This window comes from Salmo salar, chromosome ssa13 (assembly GCF_905237065.1).
Source record: "Salmo salar chromosome ssa13, Ssal_v3.1, whole genome shotgun sequence".
Lineage (NCBI taxonomy): Eukaryota > Metazoa > Chordata > Actinopteri > Salmoniformes > Salmonidae > Salmo > Salmo salar.
Window position 1 is genome coordinate 28,434,409 of NC_059454.1, and position 17,156 is coordinate 28,451,564.

At 42.0% G+C, this 17,156-nt stretch overlaps 1 protein-coding gene across 2 annotated transcripts in view; it reads left to right on the forward strand.

The window, feature by feature from the left end:
* The window catches only part of LOC106566805 (intermediate filament family orphan 2), a 29,200-nt gene extending 13,441 nt beyond the window's left edge, over positions 1 to 15,759 (forward strand). Inside the window, exons 3-9 of one of the 2 annotated variants that reach the window (XM_014135221.2) lie at positions 120 to 218; positions 2,920 to 3,105; positions 11,875 to 12,041; positions 12,549 to 12,720; positions 13,291 to 13,389; positions 13,692 to 13,783; positions 14,081 to 15,759. In XM_014135221.2, the coding sequence (XP_013990696.1) occupies positions 120 to 218; positions 2,920 to 3,105; positions 11,875 to 12,041; positions 12,549 to 12,720; positions 13,291 to 13,389; positions 13,692 to 13,783; positions 14,081 to 14,186 (921 nt within the window). In that variant the 3' untranslated portion in view covers positions 14,187 to 15,759. Of the gene's footprint in view, positions 1 to 119; positions 219 to 2,919; positions 3,106 to 11,874; positions 12,042 to 12,548; positions 12,721 to 13,290; positions 13,390 to 13,646; positions 13,784 to 14,080 lie in introns of both variants that reach the window. The other variant, XM_014135220.2, reaches the window with a different exon arrangement.
* The last annotated feature ends 1,397 nt before the right edge of the window (positions 15,760 to 17,156 follow it).

Consider the following 17,156-nt stretch of genomic DNA (forward strand, 5'->3'; position numbering starts at 1 on the left):
ATCTGCTGATGTAAAAAGGGCTTCATAAATACATTTGATTTGATATTGAGCGGTAGTGTGTCAGTAGATTAGATGTGGAGTGTGATGTGGCTGTGTGTTCCATGGTCTGCCCTCTCCAGAATGCCCAGGAGTCTGAGGTGGTTCAGGGGGAGCTCACTGACAAGGTGGAGAGTCTCAAGACAGAGCTGGGCGTCTTCAAGAGCCTCATGACCGATAATGTAAGTAGTGATGCTTAGGCTTTATTTACAGTCCCTTATTCTCCTATTTACACAGAAAGAACAAAGTGATCACTTAGTAGTGTGTGTGCTTCATTTAAACTAGAAACACCCAACCAACTTTAAATTGTGCGGACTGGTTGAACTTACTGTAAGTTGCTTTAATAAAACTTTTTGACATTGTTTATATATACTGCTCAAAAAATAAAGGGAACACTTCAACAACACATCCTAGATCTGAATGAAAGAAATAATCTTATTAAATACTTTTTTCTTTACATAGTTGAATGTGCTGACAACAAAATCACACAAAAATAATCAATGGAAATCCAATTTATCAACCCATGGAGGTCTGGATTTGGAGTCACACTCAAAATTAAAGTGGAAAACCACACTACAGGCTGATCCAACTTTGATGTAATGTCCTTAAAACAAGTCAAAATGAGGCTCAGTAGTGTGTGTGGCCTCCACGTGCCTGTATGACCTCCCTACAACGCCTGGGCATGCTCCTGATGAGGTGGCGGATGGTCTCCTGAGGGATCTCCTCCCAGACCTGGACTAAAGCATCCGCCAACTCCTGGACAGTCTGTGGTGCAACGTGGCGTTGGTGGATGGAGCGAGACATGATGTCCCAGATGTGCTCAATTGGATTCAGGTCTGGGGAACGGGCGGGCCAGTCCATAGCATCAATGTCTTCCTCTTGCAGGAACTGCTGACACACTCCAGCCACATGAGGTCTAGCATTGTCTTGCATTAGGAGGAACCCAGGGCCAACCGCACCAGCATATGGTCTCACAAGGGGTCTGGGGATCTCATCTCGGTACCTAATGGCAGTCATGCTACCTCTGGCGAGCACATGGAGGGCTGTGCGGCCCCCAAAGAAATGCCACCCCACACCATGACTAACCCACCGCCAAACCGGTCATGCTGGAGGATGTTGCAGGCAGCAGAACGTTCTCCACGGCGTCTCCAGACTGTCACGTCTGTCACATGTGCTCAGTGTGAACCTGCTTTCATCTGTGAAGAGCACAGGGCGCCAGTGGCGAATTTGCCAATCTTGGTGTTCTCTGGCAAATGCCAAACGTCCTGCACGGTGTTGGGCTGTAAGCACAACCCCCACCTGTGGACGTCAGGCCCTCATACCACCCTCATGGAGTCTGTTTCTGACCGTTTGAGCAGACACATGCACATTTCTGGCCTGCTGGAGGTCATTTTGCAGGGCTCTGGCAGTGCTCCTTCTGCTCCTCCTTGCACAAAGGCGGAGGTAGCGGTCCTGCTGCTAGGTTGTTGCCCTCCTACGGCCTCCTCCACGTCTCCTGATGTACTGGCCTGTCTCCTGGTAGCGCCTCCATGCTCTGGACACTACGCTGACAGACACAGCAAACCTTCTTGCCACAGCTCGCATTGATGTGCCATCCTGGATGAGCTGCACTACCTGAGCCACTTGTGTGGGTTGTAGACTCCGTCTCATGCTACCACTAGAGTGAAAGCACCGCCAGCATTCAAAAGTGACCAAAACATCAGCCAGGAAGCATAGGAACTGAGAAGTGGTCTGTGGCTACCACCTGCAGAACCACTCCTTTATTGGGGGTGTCTTGCTAATTGCCTATAATTTCCAGCCGGTTGTCTATTCCATTTGCACAACAGCATGTGAAATTTATTGTCAATCAGTGTTGCTTCCTAAGTGGACAGTTTGATTTCACAGAAGTGTGATTGACTTGGAGTTACATTGTGTTGTTTAAGTGTTTATTTTTTTGAGCAGTGTATTTTTTTCGTTACACCCATTTATTACCACCCACACAACGTATATTTTATTTCATCCATCCATGCACCTGTTCTGTTACTGATGCATGTGGCCACTCTCAGCTGTATAGCCTGGCAGTCAGAATGCTCACAACACATTTGATCATACCTTACATAGACACTCTCCCTTGAACACTGAGGCCAAGAAATTCCTTTGGAATTGGTGGGAGCTAAGTTAGTTGCACACACAGACAGAAAGGCAGACAGACAGATGGATGGTTGGCGGGTGGACGAATGGACAGACTCACAAACAGACACAGAGAGAGAATGACAAACAGGCCGACACAGACAGACAGACAGACAGACAGACAGACAGACAGACAGACAGCGAGACAGACAGACAGCGAGACAGCGAGACAGCGAGACAGAGAGACAGAGAGACAGAGAGACAGAGAGACAGAGAGACAGAGAGACAGAGAGACAGAGAGACAGAGAGACAGAGAGACAGAGAGACAGAGTAGCAGTGAGATGAGAAACACTTATGGCTCGCTTCACACAGCCTCCCCCTGTTCTTTGAGGCCCTGTGGTTTTGGCCAGCTTTCTAATGAACGCTCCACACTCTGTCTGTGGTCTGGAGTAGTTACGCTCACAGACTGGCCAAAACCTGCCCAGACTGCTGTTTCACACACAATGACTCTTGGCCATTCCCAGTGACTTCTTAACCCTTTTAAGTTAATTTGTTTATTGTCAAACAATGGCACCTTTTAAGTGCCTTTTCAGTTAGTTTATTACTTTAAAAGTGCAAGTCATGGCCTTAAAACTAGATTTAACTATGTAATAGGAAAATGTTGCCTCAGAAAACAATACTCTCTCATACAGTGACAGTATTAAGCAAATGTAAGAAATGACACAGCTCATGGATATTATCTGACTGTGACAATAAACCAACTCCATCCTTTAGGAAATGTCAGAATTGGACACTGCGATCCAGGAGAAGGCCATGAAGGTGGACATGGATATCTGCAGGCGCATTGACATCACGGCCAAACTATGTGATGTGGCCCATCAACGCAACTCCGAAGACATGAGCAAGATGTTCAACATGAGTCCCCACATGAGCCCCTCCAGAGCACCCCCAGAGAGCAAGGTAAATAGATACAGTACCAGTCAAAAGTTTGGACACACCTACTCATTCAAAGGTTTTTCTTAATTTTTACTATTTTCTACATTGAAGAATAATAGTGAAGACATCAAAACTATGAAATAACACATATGGAATCATTTAGTGACCAAAAAAGTGTTAAACAAATCAAAATATATTTTATATTTGAGATTCTTCAAAGTAGTCAGCCTTTGCCTTGATGAAAGCTTTGTACACTCTGGGCATTCTCTCAACCAGCTTCACCTGGAATACTTTTCCGACCATCTTGAAGGAGTTCCCACATATGCTGAGCACTTGTTGGCTGCTTTTCCTTCACTCTGCGGTCCAACTCATCCCAAACCATCTCAATTGGGTTGAGGTCGGGTGATTGTGGAGGCCAGGTCATCTGATGCAGCACTCCATCACTCTCCTTCTTGGTCAAATAGCCCTTACACAGCCTGGAGGCGTGTTGGGTCATTGTCCTGTTGAAAAACAAATGATAGCCCCACTAAGCGCAAACCAGATGGGGTGGCGTATCGCTGCAGAATGCTGTGGTAGCCATGCTGGTTAAGTGTGCCTTGAATTCTAAATAAATCACAGACAGTGTCACCAGCAAAGCACCCCCACACATCACACCTCCTCCTCCATGCTTCACGGTGGGAACCACACATGCGGAGGTCATCCGTTCACCTACTCTGCGTCTCACAAAGACACGGCGGTTGGAACCAAAAATCTCAAATTTGGACTAATCAGACCAAAGGACAGATTTCCACCGGTCTAATGTCCATTGCTTGTTTTTCTTGGCCCAAGCAAGTCTCCTTCTTATTGGTGTCCTTTGGTAGTGGTTTCTTTGCAGCAAATCAACCATGAAGGCCTGATTCACACAGTCTCTCCTCTGAACAGTTGATGTTGAGATGTGTCTGTTACTTGAACTCTGTGAAGCATTTATTTTGGATGCAATTTCTGAGGCTGGTAACTCTAATGAACTTATCCTCTGCAGCAGAGGTAACCAAACAGGGCAATATTTTTTTATTTGGATCAGCTTTAATATTGCTGATAGATTGTTTCCATCAATGTAATTGTCTACATCATTTCCAATCCCCCATATCTTTTTTGGGGTGAGTATATACAGTTGAAGTTGGAAGTTTACATACACTTAGGTTGGAGTCATTAAAACCTGTTTTTCAACCGCTCCACAAATTTCTTGTTATTAACAAACTATAGTTTTGGCAAGTCGGTGAGGACATCTACTTTGTGCATGACACAAGTAATTTTTCCAACAATTGTTTACAGACAGATTATTTCACTTATAATTCACTGTATCACAATTCCAGTGGGTCAGAAGTTTACATACACTAAATTGAATGTGCCTTCAAACAACTTGGAAAATTCCAGAAAATAATGTCATGGCTTTAGAAGCTTCTGATAGGCTAACTGACATCATTTGAGTTAATTGGAGGTGTACCTGTGGATCTATTTCAAGGCTTACCTTCAAACTCAGTGTCTCTTTGCTTGACATCATGGGAAAATCAAAAGAAATCAGCCAAGACCTCAGAAAACAAATATAGACCTCCACAAGTCTGGTTCATCCTTCGGAGCAATTTCCAAACACCTGAAGGTACCACGTTCATCTGTACTAACAATAGTACGCAAGCATAAACACCATGGGACCACGCAGCCATCATACCGCTCAGGAAGGAGACACGTTCTGTCTCCTAGAAATTAACGTGCTTTGGTGCGAAAAGTGCAAATCAATCCCAGAACAACAGCAAAGGACCTTGTGACGATGCTGGAGGAAACAGGTACAAACGTATCTATATCCACAGTAAAACAAGTCCTATATTGACATAACCTAAAAAAGGCCGCTCAGCAAGGAAGAAGCCACTGCTCCAAAACAACCATAAAAAAGCCAGACTACGGTTTGCAACTGCACATGGGGACAAAGATTGTACCTTTTGGAGAAATGTCCTCTGGTCTGATGAAACAAAAATAGAACTGTTTGGTCATAATGACCATCGTTATGTTTGGATGAAAACAGGGGAGGCTTGCAAGCTGAAGAACACCATCCCAACCGTGACGCACTGGGGTGGCAGCATCATGTTGTGGGGGTGCTTTGCTGCAGGAGGGACTGGTGCACTTCACAAAATAGGTGGCATCATGTGGAAGGAAAAGTATGTGGATATATTGAAGCAACATCTCAAGACATCAGTCAGGAAGTTAAAGCTTGGTTGCAAATGGGTCTCCCAAATGGACAATGACCCCAAGCATACTTCCAAAGTTGTGGCAAAATGGCTTAAGGACAACAAAGTCAAGGTATTGGAGTGGCCATCACAAAGCTCTGCCCTCAATCCCATAGAACATTTATCGGCAGAAATGAAAAAACGTGTGCGAGCAAGGAGGCCTTCAAACCTGACTCCGTTACACCAGCTCTGTCAGGAGGAATGGGCCAAAATTCACCCAACTTATTGTGGGAAGCTTGTGGAAGGCTACCTGAAACATTTGAACTAAGTTAAATAATTTAAAGGCAATGCTACCAAATACTAATTGAGTGTATGTAAACTTCTGACCCACTGGGAATGTGATGAAAGAAATAAAAGCTGAAATAAATAATTCTCTCTACTATTATTCTTATATTTCACATTCTTAAAATATAGTGGTGATCCTAACTGACCTAACACAGGGAATTTTTACTATGATTAAATGTCAGGAATTGTGAAAAACTGAGTTTAAATGTATTTGGCTAAGGCGTATATAAACTTCCAACTTCAACTGTGTCTCTTAACACCATCCATGTTGGACTTCTATTTGCCAAATATTTTTCAACTGTGCTGTGATGCGTCACAAAAGTTATTCACAAAAGTATTATCATAGCTTCTACAGATTGTAAATTAAAGAAACATTTTTGCTGAAATAATTATTATATTAATGATTGATTGACTATGATTTTTCAAATCAGCCAGTATTGCAGCGTTAGTTCAAGGTAAATGTTGCAATTCTTCAGTGACCAAAAACAAGCTACATAAGGTACAATAAGTACCAAAATAAATGATCTAATGACTCTGCCTCCTCGCAGCAAAATCTGCAGAGCTGGGAAGATTGTATCCCCCATATATATAACATTCTATTGGTTGCAAGAATTTTGTATAATAATTTAAATTGAAAAATTAGAAGTTTTGAATCCGGCATTGTTTTGCGTGTCAATTCATAAACCATGTGCCATGGAATCGGTACATCGAAAATCTCTTCCCAACTATTTAGCAATTTTTGGTACAACTGTCAATTTTTTGGGTCCTTAAATGAAATCGATATGTTTTTATTTATCACTATTTTCATTAACCATTTATGGTCTTTATTGCAGGGCCGACATACTGTACAAGTTCCTTACTTTTCCCCCTTCTACTTGCCTCTTCCATTTTTGTGGTAATGCTGCAATTAGTTGGTTGTAATTTTGGGTAGAGCAGACATTTCCATATGTCTGTGTTAGCTGCATGTGTGACATAACTCCACCAGTCGTATTTATGATATAATTTACAAAAATTATACCTTTTTTTTTTATATTGAAACATTTGTTTTGTCAATTAGTATATTTGAGTTTAACCACAATATTTGTTGTATTATTTGTTCTGTCTGTTCAAGTAGATTAACTGAAATTGCAACCAACTTTTTGAGGCTTGTTTTTAAAAAATAACTATATTTTGGAGATGATTTCGTTTACAACTGCTCACTTTCGGGGTATTTGAAATCTGAATAAAGGGAAAAAGACAATTTTTGAACATGGGGTGAGACATTCTTACTAATTTACTAGAGAACCATTTCGGCTTTAAGAATAACTTTGGTATGACTGATGCCTTTAGTGAGAGGTCTAATGCTTTAATATTGAATAATTTCTGCCCCCTGAATTCATATGCATTATATAAATAGGCCCTTTTAATTTTGTCTGCCTTGCCATTCCAAATAAAATTGAATATCTTTTGTTTATATAATTGAAAAATCAGGTCACTAGGTGTAGGCAAAACCATAAGCAAATAGGTAAACTGTGATATGACTAAAGAGTTAATCAGGGTGATTTTTCCACAAATAGACAGGTATTTTCCTTTCCATGGTAGCAAGATCTTACATATAGTGAGATCATTTATGTATTTTGGGATTTGTATACCGAGTATGTCCACATCCCCGTCAAACCATTTTATTGGTAAACTACACGGTAAGGTAAAAGTTGAATTTTTTTGTGATCCAATACGTAATATGATCATTTGGTTTTAATCCAGAGAGGTTAGCAAAAGTATCTAGATCCTCTATGAGGGCGTGGAGGGATTCTAATTGTGGTTTTAAAAGAAAACATGATTCATCAGCATACAATGTCACCTTTGTTTTTAAGCCACGGATTTATAATCCCTTAATATTATTGTTGGATCTAATTTTAACAGCTAACATTTAGATGGCAATAACGAATAGATATGCCAATAGTGGACAACCTTGTTTTACTCCTCTTGACAGTTTAAAACTTTCTGAGATGTAGCCATTATTTACTATTTTACACCTAGGGTTACTATACATAACTTTAACCCATTTTATAAGAGATTCTCCAAAATTGAAATATTCAAGGCATTTATATATAAACTCCAATCGTACTTTATCAAAAGCCTTTTCAAAATCAGCTATGAAAACTAGCCCTGGTTTCCCCGATATTTCATAGTATTGTATTGTTTCCAGTACTTGTCTTACATTATCTCTAATGTGTATCGTCCATGTAAAAAACCTGTCTGATTAGGATGAATAATATCTGACAATTCCTTTTTAATTCTATGCGCCAAGGATATTGCTAGAGTGTAAGATGCTTCCAATATTTAAAATGGACTGGATCTTTATATATACCACTTGGATCTTGTTTCAGTAATAATGAAATCTAACCTTCTTGTTGCGTGTCCGATAATCTACCGTTTATATAGGAGTGGTTAAAACATGCTAATAATGGTCCTCTGATTATATAAAAAAAAGTTTGGTATACTTCCACTGGTATGCCATCCAGCCCTGGAGTTTTCCCAGACTTAAAGGCTTTAATTCCATCAAGAAGTTCCTCCTTTGTAATTTGGCCTTCACATGAGTCTTTCTGTACCCGATGTTAATTTTACATTATTAATAGGGGAAAAAAATCCATACAATTTAGCTTCGGTTAGTGGAGATGGAGGCGACTGAAATGAAAACGTATTCTTAAAGTACTTTACTTCCTCTTTCAAAATATCATTTGGTGAATCATGCGTGACTCCATCATTTGTAACAAGTTTCAATAAAAAAAATTGGTAGCATTTCTGTGTTGAAGATTGAAAAAGAATTTGGTGCATTTTTCCCCATATTCCATCCAGTTCGCTTTATTTTTATAATATACTGCTCAAAAGAAATAAAGGGAACACTTAAACAACACAATGTAACTCCAAGTAAATCACACTTCTGTGAAATCAATCTGTCCACTTAGGAAGCAACACTGATTGACAATAAATTTCACATGCTGTTGTGCAAATGGAATAGACAACAGGTGGAAATTATAGGCAATTAGCAAGACACCCCCAATAAAGGAGTGGTTCTGCAGGTGGTAGCCACAGACCACTTCTCAGTTCCTATGCTTCCTGGCTGATGTTTTGGTCACTTTTGAATGCTGGCGGTGCTTTCACTCTAGTGGTAGCATGAGACGGAGTCTACAACCCACACAAGTGGCTCAGGTAGTGCAGCTCATCCAGGATGGCACATCAATGCGAGCTGTGGCAAGAAGGTTTGCTGTGTCTGTCAGCGTAGTGTCCAGAGCATGGAGGCGCTACCAGGAGACAGGCCAGTACATCAGGAGACGTGGAGGAGGCCGTAGGAGGGCAACAACCTAGCAGCAGGACCGCTACCTCCGCCTTTGTGCAAGGAGGAGCAGAAGGAGCACTGCCAGAGCCCTGCAAAATGACCTCCAGCAGGCCAGAAATGTGCATGTGTCTGCTCAAACGGTCAGAAACAGACTCCATGAGGGTGGTATGAGGGCCTGACGTCCACAGGTGGGGGTTGTGCTTACAGCCCAACACCGTGCAGGACGTTTGGCATTTGCCAGAGAACACCAAGATTGGCAAATTCGCCACTGGCGCCCTGTGCTCTTCACAGATGAAAGCAGGTTCACACTGAGCACATGTGACAGACGTGACAGTCTGGAGACGCCGTGGAGAACGTTCTGCTGCCTGCAACATCCTCCAGCATGACCGGTTTGGCGGTGGGTTAGTCATGGTGTGGGGTGGCATTTCTTTGGGGGGCCGCACAGCCCTCCATGTGCTCGCCAGAGGTAGCATGACTGCCATTAGGTACCGAGATGAGATCCCCAGACCCCTTGTGAGACCATATGCTGGTGCGGTTGGCCCTGGGTTCCTCCTAATGCAAGACAATGCTAGACCTCATGTGGCTGGAGTGTGTCAGCAGTTCCTGCAAGAGGAAGACATTGATGCTATGGACTGGCCCGCCCGTTCCCCAGACCTGAATCCAATTGAGCACATCTGGGACATCATGTCTCGCTCCATCCACCAACGCCACGTTGCACCACAGACTGTCCAGGAGTTGGCGGATGCTTTAGTCCAGGTCTGGGAGGAGATCCCTCAGGAGACCATCCGCCACCTCATCAGGAGCATGCCCAGGCGTTGTAGGGAGGTCATACAGGCACGTGGAGGCCACACACACTACTGAGCCTCATTTTGACTTGTTTTAAGGACATTACATCAAAGTTGGATCAGCCTGTAGTGTGGTTTTCCACTTTAATTTTGAGTGTGACTCCAAATCCAGACCTCCATGGGTTGATAAATTGGATTTCCATTGATTATTTTTGTGTGATTTTGTTGTCAGCACATTCAACTATGTAAAGATAAAAATATTGAATAAGATTATTTCATTCATTTAGATCTAGGATGTGTTATTTTAGTGTTCCCTTTATTTTTTGGAGCAGTGTATATTACACTGGATCTTTCTTGAATAAGTTCCTCCATTTCTTTTTGTTTTTCCTCTAACTTATTCTGTGCCTCTATTGTACAGTTTTTATTGCTATCTGTACTATTAGTCCTTCAATTTCCTTTGTTAATATGGACTCTTTTGATCTAAATTGCTTTTGTTTTATAGATGAGTACTGAATTGCATGGCCTCTAAAGGCACATTTAAAAGTGTCCCATACAATAAGGGGATCTATGTACCTATGTTATGTCGGGAAAAAGTCATATAAATTCTTCTGTCCTAGTTATGAACAAGTTATCATCCAGTAGGCTTTGATTAAATTTCCAATATCCTCGCCCACGTGGAATTTTGTAAGAGTAATATATATGCCAATTATGTGGTGATCCGACTGCATTCTGTCCCCTATCAACACTTTTTAAACTTTTGGAGCCAGAGAGCATGACATAAGAAAATAATCAAGACGACTTGATTAAGCCTCCGCCATGTATATCTCACTAGGTCACGATATTTAAGCCTCCATATATCCAGTAATTCCAATATATCCATGACATTCATGATTTCCTTAAGTGCCTGAGGGTGATAGTTTGTAGAGGTATTTAAAACTGTATTAAAATACCCCAACATAATAATAGAGTCTAGTGTTGCTTGTAGAGTTGATAAATTCTTATATATATTTTCATAGAACCTTGGATCATCATTATTTGGAACGTATAGGTTAATAAGCCATATCTGTTTATTGTCCAATAACATATTTAATATATCTACCTTGATGATCTGTTTGGACAATTTGCACATATGGATCAAAATTACTGTTAATTAATGTCATCACCCCGTTTACATTTTTTTGCCCATGGGAGAAATATATTTCACCCCCCCAGTCCTTTTTCCACAAAACTTAATCTAAAATTGTTGAATGAGTTTCCTGTTAACAATAGATATTAAATTCCTTCTCTTTTAGCCAGGTAAATACTGATCGTCTTTTCTTATCTGCTAGGCCATTACAATTATAACTGGCTATACTTATTTCTCCACTTATCATAATGAGACACAAGTTTCAATTCTATTTATCAAAACATATGTTTGTAAACGTACCATTAAAAAGTAACATGATGATTGAGTGTCTATATAGCTGTACCATGATATTTGCATTGCTACTAAGTAAACCTCCAATTGGTCCCACTATTCCACCCACTAAAAGCCCTCCTCCCAGGGAAATCTTTTACCGAACAAGGCAATCTTCTGTATTCCACCCCTACTTTGTCACAACACAAATGATTGGCTCAAACGCATTAAGGAAAGAAATTCTACAAATTAACTTTTAACAAGGCACAGCTGTTAATTGAAATGCATTCCAGGTGACTACCTCACGAAGCTGGTTGAGAGAATGCCAAGAGTGTGCAAAGCTGTCATCAAGGCAAAGGGTGGCTACTTTGAAGAATCTTAAATATAAAATATTTTGATTTGTTTAACACTTTTGGTTACTACAGGATTCCATATGTGTTATTTCATAGTGTTGATGTCTTCACTATTATTCTACAATGTAGAAAAATAGTAAAAATAAAGAAAAACCCCTTGAATGAGTATGTGCATCCAAACTTTTGACTGGTACTGTATGTTTGCTTATGTACGGTACAGTGTCAAACACCAGTATATTGGGCCATTCCATATGAAGAAAGAATAATGATGTCCATGAAATGTGTATTTTACGTACACACACACACACACACACTCTCACTCCCCTTCACACATGTGTAGTAGGTGCAGTGAATTAGTTCACAAACAGTTGACTAGTGTGTGGTGGGTTTATCACAGGGGGCTGGTGCTGCGTCGTGCAGGAAGAAAGAGCGTAAGGCTGTGTGTGAGGAGAGGAGTCCTGAGATGGAAGCTGAGTCTGCTGGGGGAGAGGAGGATGAAGATAAGGAGCACGTCGTAGGGTCACTCAACATCACAGACGAGATGAAACGCATGCTCAACCAGTTGTGAGTGGCCCAACCTTTGACCTGTGTTATGTAACTTCCTGTTTTGCCTAAATTGCTAATGAGTGCTGGATCTTTGCCGTTGATCGATTTTTGACCTGGTTTAGTTCAAGGACTAAGGTCAAAATGTTATCCAAATAACTGTGTGGTTTGAGCCATACAATATGATTCTTGGAATTATATCCCCACTGTAGTGTGTCTCGTTAGATAGCATCTCCTAGTCAGTTTCATGTGTGCTTTGTTACTGTGTCATGTTTTCATCTGTCTGTCAGTCACTGTCTGTCTGTCTCTCTGTTTTCTTTCTCTTCCCTGTCCTCTTCATTTTGCAACCCTTTTCAAATGTGCATGCCTTTCGGTTTGGTTTCCCCCCTCCCTTTTTGTCTTCTCTCTTTTCTCCCCTCCCTTTCCACCTTCATGTCTCCTCTCTTTTTTTCTGTCCCTCCCTCTCCCCACTTCTCCATCCTCTCTTGTATGCAGAACTTGCTCAGATGATAATTCCTTTGTCACCAGGAGGGAGACGTTTGACTTTGATGACGACTGTGACAGCCTGGCTTGGGAGGAGAATGGGGAGACACTGCTCCTCTGGGAGGACTTCGCCAACTACAACACCCCCTGTGCTGCAGCCAGCGCTGCTGCAGGTGCCTGTGCTGCAGCAGAAGGACAAGGGGAGGGCCCTGGGCAGGTTAGTGCTGCCCCCTACTGTTCATCTAAAAGCATTGTCTGGGAACTTAAAAAAAAAAAAAAGTCAGTTGTCTCCGTTGATGAATCACCTCATGCCCTAGTGCTGTAAGGTCTTTATTCTGAGTGGCCTCAGAGAATGTAAAGGAAATATATGTCAATACAACTGTGTAATTATTTATTTGAATGTATTTTATTATTTATTGTCTAATTATGTGTTGTGTGCTGTTTAATTGTGTGTTCGACCAATGTTTATCTACCTTATTTATCCATCTACATTCTACAACTGTACGAATGTTAACTGTATAAAAGTGCTTATTGTAGATAGCGCAAGTCTCCAAGCGGCAAAAAAAGATGGCGCCGTACTGGATGGCCACCGTTTTGCAAGCTCCAACCCAACTTTGCTATTTTGTTTTATTATTGCATTGTTGGGTTTTGAGCTTGCAAGAAAGGCATTTCACTGTACTTGTGCATGTGACATTAAAACTTGAAACTTGCAAAGTAAAGTCTACTACTGTATTTTGAATGTTGCTACAGTACACATAGTTTAAATGGGTCTGTTGTGGATTGATAGGCCTCTCAGGATGGCAGTCTGGGCAGCCTGATAGACGAGACCGAGATGCTTTTCCAGAACCGAGAGAAGGAGTACCAGGAAACCATGGGGCAAATAGAGGTGGGAGATCAAGAGAACAGAGGTCATAGTTAATGTTGTGTGACTCACTCTCTTGTGTGTTAGTCATTCATTCTTATTCATATTTGTCTACAGTCCATCTTTACCCCCCAACCTCTGTTCTCCTTTCGATCACCTCTCTGACTCACCCTCTCACATCTCCTCCCATTCTTTTGCTCTGACTCTTACATCATTCACCTCCCTCACTCTCTTTCACTCCTCCTCTCTCCCACCTCTCTGATTCTCTTTCTCCCCACCAGTATGAGTTGGCTACAGCTAAGAGTGATATGAACCGTCACCTACAGGAGTACATGGAGATGTGTTCTATGAAGAGAGGCCTGGATGTGCAGATGGAGACCTGCAGACGACTCATTAAGGGTTCAGGGGGCAACGGCAGGTCAGACATGCCTCTTTCTCCACACATGATGAGAAACAATGTAATTTCAATGCAATGGGGCACTTTTCCATTTGATGCCAACACGTCAACATTAATCAGTCTCCATTTTATTTCATTGTTGTTTTTTTGTAAAAAAATATATATATTTACCATCAAAGACATTGTTAGTTGTTTCTCCTCACGTGTTATTAAGCACTAGTCTAGACAAGTAATTCTGGACTTGCTCTGTCAATACAGTCGGCCTAATCATACAGAGGATATGACTGACATCTTCCTTATTTCCTCCCTCTGATATAGGAAATCTCCATCATTTAGCTCAGTGGCGAGCAGCGACTCAGGGAACAGTGATGAGATCCAGGAGGAGCTGGAGAAGGACGGAGAGGCAGTAGGAGGGGTCAGCTGATAACTGAATCCTGACCCTTGACCCTCCGGCCCCTCCACCACCTGATCCAGCAGAGATGATGGAGGAAATGCTGTGATCCTCCTCTCCTTCAGCAGATTTCCAGTTGATCTAGGAGGAGTCCTCTGGACAATGTAAACTATTGGTGCTTCACCGTTTATTACCCATACAGGGATGAACTTGTATTCCTCAACAAGGTGCAGTTGTGGTTCTTCCTCACTGCTTCTCACTGTCCTATCACGGACAAAAGTGCTCACCCCTACTCAACACAAATATCTCCACACACACTCAACTTACTGTACACCTATGGTCATTTAACTGTGTATTCACCCCAGTATTCATCCTAACCGTGTTAAGATACAGAAATCCGGACATATTCAGCCATTAGAGGGTCTATCAAAGTGGTCCATATGATATATTTCAGAGTAAGTGTTGGCAGGGAAATTGCATTTCATGTACTAAAGAAGTCAGTCTTCACACACTGAAGTCAGATTCGGATGCACTCTTGAGATTGCCTTACTGTAGATGTCATTGCTTATACACATACAAAGAAGGCCCAGAGTGCCTTTGCAGGTACTGTAAAGTCAGTAAATGTGTCCCAGTTCCCCCATATCTGGACACAGCCATCAGATGAGGGGTAAAACTGAGTTGAAGTACTGTACTATGCAATAAGCAAGCCTTATTTTTCTGGACTAACCTCCATTACTTTGCTGACCAGTTATGATTTGTCTATTAATCTGACAGCCTAGAAGACTTGGGGCCAGATATACGAAGCATTTGCACTAATGCAAATTTACACCTATCATTTTCAGAAGGCAATCAAAAGAAAACAGAGACCTAAATACAAAGCTAAAAGCTAAACCACAACACTGTCTTAATTTACTTTTCGTTTATTCTCTCGTTCTTTCTCTTAACGTCTCTACCTTTTTCCTACATTTTTTTATTTATTTTTTTAAATCTCTCTAAAACAAAAAAGGCGAAACCATTGTACCAGTGCCAACTGTACATCTGGCCTCAACATGGTGTCACTCAGTATTTTCAGAGGGTAAATATGAACAAACATGGTCATTTAAATAATACCCATGTGCCTACTGATACGAGCCTGGTCTCAGATCTGTTTGTGCTCTTTAGCCAACTCCAATGGTTGGTTTGGCATGATAATAACCATAGGAGTTGGCAGAACAGCTTAAACAGATCTGGGACCAGGCTACTGATATGTACGCTGGACTCAATTAATATGAATTGCCTTATTACGTTTGTTCTATTTTTGTTCAATTCTACTTTAGCATGAACATTTATCATTTATGATACACACAGCCTGTTATGGATGTTTGTTTAGATTTCATCGTTTTGTATGCTCTCCAAAAAAATGTAAAAGAGCAATTTTGAATCATAAAAAAGGATAATCACATTTCAATTGTTCATGATTTTTGACATTCGTAATTTAATATATCTGTTAGTTTCTTTGGGAACAGTCATGGCTGGCAGGGATTTGCTGGCTGCAAGTTTCATATTTGTATTTTATGTGCAGAATGCAGCTGAATTCTGAACCATATATTGCAAACAATTTATTCAATAAAAAGATTGCACTTTATTTTAACATGTTCTGTCTTGGGGCAGATAGCAAATTGACAGCCTACTGTGTAAGATTTAAATTTGTACTTGATTACAAATATAATTCATCTGAATTACTGTAACGTTGCAACACATTTCAGACAGTTGTAGCGGTCTTTATATGTACCACAGGAGAACCAAGAAATGAAGAGCGACACCACAGCTGTCTTTTATGTCGATCTGCAATAGTATTGTGAATAGACAGGACAGGAACACATCAGTCTCCAATGCACCATCTGACAAGTTGTTCTTTCTCTCTCACTGTTTTCTCAGACTCACACAATCACAGTCATACATAAAGCCATAATGTATAGTATAAAATAATAACCAGTCCTTGTTACGATCGTTTGAAGAACTGGACCAAGGTGCAGCGTGGTAGGCGTACATATTACTTTTTAATAAAAATGACACCGGAAAAAACAACAACGAACGTAAAGCTATATGCAGTGCAGAAAGCAACTACACACAAACAAGATCCCACAATCACAGGTGGGGAAAAAGGGCTGCCTAACTATGATCCCCAATCAGAGACAACGATAAACAGCTGCCTCTGATTGGGAACCATACTAGGCCAACAAAGAAATAGAAACCTAGATATGCCCACCCAAGTCACACCCTGACCTAACAAAATAGAAAATAAAAAAGGCTCTAAGGTCAGGGTGTGACAGAGGCTCCGGACCGTGGATCGTCGCCGGAGGCTCCGGACCGTGGACTCTGGACTGCCGACCGTCGCCGGAAGCTCTGGACTGCAGACCGCCGCCGGAGGCTCTGGACTGCAGACCGCCGCCGGAGGCTCTGGACTGCAGACCGCCGCCGGAGGCTCTGGACTGCAGACCGCCGCCGGAGGCTCTGGACTGCAGACCGCCGCCGGAGGCTCTGGACTGCAGACCGCCGCCGGAGGCTCTGGACTGCAGACCGCCGCCGGAGGCTCTGGACTGCAGACCGCCGCCGGAGGCTCTGGACTGCAGACCGCCGCCGGAGGCTTCGGGCCATGGATCGCCGCCGGAGGCTTCGGGCCATGGATCACCACTGGCAGGAGAGATGGTTGACATTAGCATGATTTTGTGTCCGTCAAACAGTGTCCGTCAGGCATTGGTAGTGGAATTATATAAAAGCCCAATAGCCTTGTGTATTAAAATGTTAAACTATTTACACAATTTATTTAAAATTGATCCAAGAGCAGATGGGGCTCCAGAGTGGTACAGCGGTCTAAGGCACTGCATCTCAGTGCAAGAGGCATCACTACAGTCCCTGGTTCAAATCTAGGCTGTATCACATCTGGCCGTGATTGGGAGTCCCATAGGCCGGCACACAATTGGCCCAGCGTTGTCCGGGTTTGGCCGTCATTGTAAATAAGAA